General features: G+C 41.5%; 1 protein-coding gene across 1 annotated transcript; it reads left to right on the plus strand.

The window, feature by feature from the left end:
* On the plus strand, positions 1,071-2,525 carry LOC107645716 (protein FAR1-RELATED SEQUENCE 5-like). Its single transcript, XM_016349801.1, has one exon. The coding sequence runs from the start codon at positions 1,071-1,073 to the stop codon at positions 2,523-2,525; it is 1,455 nt and encodes a 484-aa protein (XP_016205287.1).

A 7,968-nucleotide genomic window follows, 5' to 3' on the forward strand; every position in this document is an offset into this window, starting at 1 on the left:
CACATTTCATGAAGTAGGGAAGCTTCTACGTTGGGGAAAGTATTTTCTGGTTCATCAAGGACCAGGTTAAAAATTTGAATTATAAAAATTTTTGGGACTCATTTGAAAATTTTGCAATTGAGCATTAGGTTCTATCTGGTGGTGATGTGGCATAGAAATTATAATATTAATTGCTAAGAAATGCAACTCAAATTTAATTAAAAACTGAGTTAGGTGAGGTGTTTGTATCTGAAGAGAAACACAGTTGCCACAAAAGGTGCTGGGCACATTTCTTGAAGGCGGACGGAGCAACGGAGAGGTTTCCATTTGAATACATTTCGGTCATCCACAATTACTCCATGGAAGAACTTGTTGATAAGGTAGGTCTTCTAGCACCAGTTTATGTTCGAGACCTTTTTTTGTGGTTGAAGTCGCTGTTGTCGATGATCTAGGGTTTAGGGTTCTTATTATTGACCAATTTGGATACCCATTTTTTTGGGGTATTCCTAGAGATGTTGCTGGTAACCTGTGTCGCAGGACATTGAAATATTGTGGTTGTTACAGGATCAGGCTAGGGGGATGGAAGGAAGCTACACAGTCTCTTCGAACATTCAACAACGACCCCAAGTACAGGTGAACGTGTGTCAGTTTCTTTTTTTTTGCTATAGTGGATAAATGAGTTGCTGTGAAGTGCATGTTTAGTAAGATTTGGACTCAGGAGTGTTCTTGTTTTGGCTGGGTAGGTTATGACAGGTGAGACAATTGGTGTGGATGAAGAATATGCTGAATATGGGGAGGATTACGAGCAGCAACATGAGCCCGGGATGATTGTTGACGGAATTGGGTCATTTAATAGAATAGATTTTTCTTCTTTGACGTATGAGGAGATGCGGATGTTTGAGTTTGTGGACTTGTAGAAAACTTATGACTTCTACAATGAGTATGCGCAGATTCAAGGGTTTTCTATTCGGAGGTCAAAGGTTGGAAGAAGCACAAAGATTGGATCGGAGGGAGAAATTTTATGGCAGATTTTTATTTGCTCGAGACAAGGTGAGAGAGACGCCAAACATATTCATCGGGTAGAAAGGAAAATGGATCCTCGACCAATTACACGATGTGGGTGTGGTGCACAAATAAAGGTTCACGTTGATCAAAGCACTGGCCGTTGGTTCGTAGATAAGTTTTGTGGTGAACATAACCATGAGATGCTAGATGCAAGGTTTCGGGGGTTGTTGCGTTCTCATAGGGTAATCAAGGAAGGGGACATGCATCAAATTAACTCGATGAGAAAAGCTGAGATGCGTGTGCCAACCATATTTCGTGCATTTGTCACCCAATGCGGGGGATTTGAGACAGTTGGATTTGAAATTAAAGACATCTACAATGCAATAGAGAATGAAAGAAGAGTGGGGGCAAGTGATGCGGAGTGTGCCTTAAAGTATTTGTGTTGCCTAAAGAGGAATGACGCAAACATGTTTTGGAAATTCTCATTGGACGAGGAGAGGAGGCTGCACAATATATTTTGGTGTGATGGTACTAGCCGACATGACTATAGTGTGTTTGGGGATGTTCTGGGGTTCGACGCAACTTATGGGAGGAATAGGTACAAGTGTCTGCTTGTAATATTTTTGGGTTTGGATCATCACATGCAGACTGTGGTATTCAGTTGTGCAATTCTGAGCAACGAAGTAGAGGAAAGTTATGTCTGGTTGTTGCGAGTATTTCTTGAGGCAATGAAAGGACAAGAACCGAAATCTATGTTGACCGATGGAGATTTGGCAATGAAGAATGCAATTAATGCTGTCTTTCCAAATGCACATCACAGGCTGTGCAGTTGGCACCTGCTACGAAATGCGACTGCCCGCATTGGCCGGCCCATGTTTCTTTGCAAGTTCCGAGTTTGCCTGATGGGTGACTTAGAGGTAGATGAGTTTGAGAACCTATGGAGCGATGTTGTGGAAGAGTTTGGGTTGCAACAAAACCTGTGGATACTAGATATGTATGAACGCAAGCATATGTGGGCTAATGCGTATATTAGAGGCAAATTTTTTGCTGGGCTGAAGACGATGTCTCGATATGAGGCATTGAACATGCAAATTGGGAAATTTATTGGGAACGGATACAATCTACGTGAATTTATTGAGCATTTTCAGCACTATCTCAAGTTCATGAGAAGAAGAGAGCTAGTCGCCGATTATAGATCTGTGTATGGGCAACCCATTGTTAAGTCGAAGTTGGAGGCCTTGGAAAGCTACGCAGCAACAGTATACACCAAAGAGGTTTTTGAACTATTCCGGGAGGTCCTCCTTTTGTCCAGCAATGTAAGAGTTGTATCTTGCAAGAAAACTAGCACGTGTTCCCTGTTTGAGGTTACCATGTACTGCCGGGACCAGTCCTGGAGTGTGGCTTGGGACGAGGCGGATGACGAATTTACTTGCTCATGTTTGCGTATGGAATCATTTGGCATTCCTTGTGTGCACATGGTGGGGGTGTTTCTTTATCTGAACATCACTCAGCTTCCGGTGAAGACCATATGCGAACGATGAATGAAGAAGGCCAAGCAAGCAGCAGTGGACCCATCTGGACAGGTAGACGAGATTCCTGATGCTGTGTATATGAGCATGCACGCAGCTTTGCTAAATGATTGTAGAGAGTTAATCAAGTTAGCCTGCCAGTACTTTGAAGACTACTCTGAACTGAAATCCATGATACAAAACCAAAGTAATGCGTTGAGAGAGAAGCATCGGTTAAGGGTTGGCATAGTTGATTGCGGAGAAAAGGTATCCGTTCGTGATCCGTTGCGGGCGAGACATAAGGGATGCGGCCGATGAGGGTTAACTGCTAGGGGAAAACTCAGCGTGTGCAATGTTGCAGTAAGTGTGGCAAAGTTGGCCATGACTCCAGGAAGTATGCGGAGTTCGGAAGCGAAAGGCGCAGGGGCATGGCCGCAGCGATGGAGGGTTGGGAGAACACGTTATTGTATGGCTGCTAGCTTGTTGAATTAGGTATTAATCCCTCCATTTGCTGGTGCCGTTTGGCGTTTCAGGTTGATGAAGATGAGTTTCCCATTTGAAGATTTGGTTTCTACAAATGCATGATGTGTAATGAAAATTTCAATGCTTAGTTCAGTTTTTTGATATGTAATTCATGATTTGGTTTGGCGTTTGGTTTTTGTGTGAAGATTTTAGCAGCCACTCTCTTTGCAATGACATGCTTGCATGTTGCAGCTGGGAAAACTTTTTATACATATTTTCGACTGCATTATAATCAACGGTATGCAAATGTGACTTGTATCAAGCTTCATAAATCATATTGCTTAACATCTTCAAACAGGATTGTCAATATAAAATGGTGGTATTATATGGAGTTGTGTCATCACTTCCATTTTACATATGAATTGAATATCATCATTGTGATAATTAATTATATTTTTAATAATTGCATGACAATAATATATAAGTATATAACAACATGTCGATTTTATAAACAAGTAATTAATTATTTGTATGCATCAAACTCCTTTAACATTTATCAACCCGTGTTAGTTCACAACATTAAATTTGTAAATACTGGTTCTTATGAAGAATGGAAAATAATATACCTTCAAGAGTGATTACACATAAGTTGTTGATGTGTATTATCGAGAGCAGGATCCATCCTGATTTATATACGTAGAATGGAGTGGTGCCGAATGGGTGGGGTTGGGTTTGCATTGGGAAAATAGTGGATATTTGTGTGGAGGTTATTTAATTTATAAGGTTTTTGGCAACATTAACTTTAAGAAAATAAATTTTATAATATGGAGGCAAATTATGTGTAGTTATTAATGAAAGAATTTAATATCTAATAAGTTTGAAATACACATTTAAAATCAGGAAGCATTAACTATAAGGCTATGTAATCTTCAGTTTACATCCTCGATTATGAAATGCACAAACATGTATATGTAGATGGATGAAGCACATTAGACTAAAGTACTTTCATTAGGTGACAATCCAATAACATTACAACTAGGTACAGTGGATGCAACCACATTATTGTCAATCAAAATGCAAAATGTGCAGCCAAGTACTTAAATTTTGCCATTCAGGAAGGGGTTGTGTCCAACAAATTCAGTTCCATTTGTGGATACTGAGCAAAAAATACAACCATGCAAAATACAAAGTTTGATGCAACACGACATTACCAAGAGTGCCTGGAGGCATCCCATGACATGGAACTACTGCCTTCCATAGTACCGACGGCATACACTTCAACGTTATGGGATTGCCTACAACACATGATTCAAAATGGTAGGAACTGAGTTTACTTAGTCTGAGCATATGTCACCCTAGCAGACTAGATGCAAAAAATTGACAGAAATTTGAATACATTAAACCATAATCAGCCACTACAAATATTATGCAAAGCATCGAATTTCCTTCAAGGTAGCACGTCAGCCATGGTGCGCTTGCTATTCCAGTCGATGACAGCTCTCTGGAGAAATTCATCCCGCATTTGGTTAAAGTGCTCAGTCGCAAAGTTGAGGGCAGTGTCAATGCGGATTTTGTCAGCCAGCAGGTCGATATTGTTATGCTGCGTTGTCACAAACATGATTAGAGTTATGTTACCGTTGCCCCAAAAAAAAAAGAGCAGTTTTAGTACATAGGTAACTGTGGAATATTGATACTAGATACGTACTCGTTTTTGGCCAATTGGATTTAATGTGAAGTATTGCTCCATCTAAAGCCAAAGGAGTACCCAGAGCTTGTCCTTGTAGCTGGAACAAAACGACAAGTATCAGGTGCTAAAGCCAGTATACACCCCAACAAAAACATGTCTATTATTTACTAGAAGAACTGCCTTACCAGTTACCCATGTTAGGGATTCCAAGTACAAACTCGGGGTTCCATTCAGCTAGTGGAGGCCTGCGGCCCAGGAGATTGAGATCCGGAAATTTATCCTTCAGAATATAATCCAGAGTCCTTGCCTGCAGAGTAACAAATCCATACATCTCAAAATTAACACTAAATGCATGGTTAGTAAACTGGTATAATGTTTTATGGCCCAAACCATGTTTATAAATTATATTTCACTTAAGATGGCTTACTTTTTATTGTCCCAACCGTATTTTGCAAAGCAACATTAACGACGTTTTGACTAGATTGTACTCACTCTAGATAGTCCAACTCACTCTACTTGGCCCAACCCACTTCAAAAGTTATAGAAACAGCATGTCACCATGTTTTCGGTCCAGTTTTATTGACTCAACCTAGTTGAGAAGTAACACCAACTACATCATAATTAAATGGGGTTCATACCGTGGGCCCAATCAAGTTTTATAGTAACCCTATCTTCTTGTAGACTAAATTGGGCTCTCCTTTTTTGCCCAAATCAGGACACACCTATTCAAACAAAAAATTGAGGATTTTTTGAACCCAGTAAATCCAACACGCATCGCATCCAAGATATGATAACACCAAAGTCTAACCCAAAAAAAAAAAAAACAACCAAAGCATATCCCATTGTTAGTACATGCAGATACCCTGAACATGCAAGTAACGTAGGCAGCTATAGTTCTCGGTTTAGGAAAACTCACCACAGCTTTCGCAGCGTATTTTCATCTTATGATTGAATCATCAGTCGGATAGCAATCTATAAGCCACATCTTCCCACCGTTGATGTCCACAACGACTAGGTAGAAGTGATCCTCTCCAGTAACATCTACTTTGTCAGCCATTTGGACATAGATCTGCCAGAAACATACAGAAAGTTATTCCTGTTCCAGCTAAGAAAATTGACACTCGGAATGCAGACGGATATAAGCTTCAAGGCAAAATGCTAACATATCTTAGTGCTGCTGGTCTTGGTAGCCAATCCCGAAAGAAGAAGGCAGCCACCTGAGAGTCATCTATGTCTGGATCCAGTACGAATTCTTGGAGTCGAATGGACAACAATGTTGAAAAACAAGATCTGGGACAAATAAGTAACTTGATAACTATAGCCAACCACCAAGTCGGGATGCTCACCGAGAAATGTAGCGGGAGTGACCACACAGTTCGCTGCTGAAGCTGGGACTGGGTCCATGATGTTTTGTATGCCATGAGCTGCATAACATACGCAGATGGTTCTTGTCCCGGCTGCAGGCAGTAGAAATCTTCCCTCTCTGGCTTCATGTCACCTCTCTTGAACAATATTTCACTAGGGTTCATGGATTCCCCAAATATGTAGGCAATGGATTGGACTTCATCGATACAATATTTCATTCCTTTGTTGATCTTGAACTTCGCACGAATAAACTGTATTACACACTAGACTTGGTTAGCCGACATATGTTTATATAATCAAAATCGTCTGGTAACGGTAACATGACAACCAAAGTCAAGAACGACTTACAGAAGGGAACGTCACACCGACCGTAGTGGATGACATCGGAGATGTGCTCTCACGGGGTTCCCTTCTCATCTTTCCAAATTTCTTCATCTCTTCCGAAGTTAAAAGGGTCAACTTAGGGATCTTGGATGGGCTATGGTAGCCTCGACCTGGACTTCTGGAACTCACAATGCCATCTCCAAATCTCGCCTAACCAAACAAATCGAATAGTCATTAGTTAACCAATAACCATGCAAACAAGCTTAACTAGATACATGTTCATCGTAGAAGATGATTGACTTGAAGACCCTTACCGCAAACTGAGTTCCCTTCATTTTGGCTGAACGGTTATCCTGCGGGTCAACCCAAGAGCCACCCAACCGCAACATGCTCCTGGTTGTCATGGTGGGATGCATTGATTTGGCCGCATCCAACTGGATCATAGAGCCCAGCATTATAGTGTCGTCCGACCACACACCATGGGGCTAGAGCCAGGTATGGAGTTCGCTTCGAGCATCACACCCGATTTTGGTGGTAGCAGTGTCAGTGTGTGCTCCGAAACAATACTTTTTTCGCGGGTCGGAGTTACTCTAGCAGTGGTCGTTGGTACGTCAGATTCACCACCGTCGCCGGGCCGGAGAAAGCTTTCCATGCAAGCCTCAACTAAAGCCATCCCCCGCCGCATGTCCTCCGCCAGGCTTCCCACTTGATCGGCTTCCTTCATGTGGGTCTATAAACATGGAAGACAAATACAATTTTAATGCATTGGAAAAAATAAACATCACTGCATGGTTAGTCCAATAGAGACCGAAGATGAATCTTATCAATGCGAATACAATTTGCACTTACATCCAGCACTTTCAACAAACAACAGGTTTTGGCTCAGCTCCTTCATCGTGCCATTCACCTGGAGAAGGGCAGCGGTGATACATGCAGCCTGACCGCTAAAAGAAATTGGTTGTAAGTCTATGATCAAGGTCCAACATCATTTTAAGCCACAAAAAAAAAAGAAAAGCAAATTCTCGTACCTCTCCGCCCTTCGAATCTTTGGAGTCATGATCCATATTCTCGGTTGCATGTTCGGACGCTCCCTTTGGCTTATCCGCATCGTTAACCTTGCCTCCATCAAGCTCACCGTCATTTTCCCAACCCGGAGCCACAATGTTGCCTCCTTGTTGGTCCATATCGTCCACCACCTCTGTTTCCATCTCTGTAGTTGCAGACACCACAAACTTTAACCCTTCGTCCACAGAGATTAATTTGTAAAACAATATATGGCAAAAAATTTGTTGAGATAGCAAGAGTTGACTCTACTTATTTTTAACGTTGGGGCAGGTAATCCTCCCACCCATCGTTTAGTGCAATAGGGGAGTGGTATGCACTCATAGCTCCACCCAGACCTCATCATAAGCTGTCAAAATCAAATCTCGTTGTCAGCAAGCATGGGTGAGAGTAGCTTCCCCTCTTCATGGGTGCTTTTTTCATAAGGGATATTTCGGAGTTCATAGTCTTAACAAAATTAGAAGATGCTAATTCACAATAAAGATTTTTCACACGATACGGTATTTTTTTACCTACTTGAACTTGTGAGAGAATACTCCCTTAGCCTATTGAGTTGCATTACCTGAATGTATGACA

This window comes from Arachis ipaensis, chromosome B01, assembly GCF_000816755.2.
Source record: "Arachis ipaensis cultivar K30076 chromosome B01, Araip1.1, whole genome shotgun sequence".
NCBI lineage: Eukaryota > Viridiplantae > Streptophyta > Magnoliopsida > Fabales > Fabaceae > Arachis > Arachis ipaensis.

Excerpts from the sequence above, each read along its gene's own strand:
- LOC107645716 (XM_016349801.1), top strand. The coding sequence starts at position 1,071 with ATGGATCCTCGACCAATTACACGATGTGGGTGTGGTGCACAAATAAAG.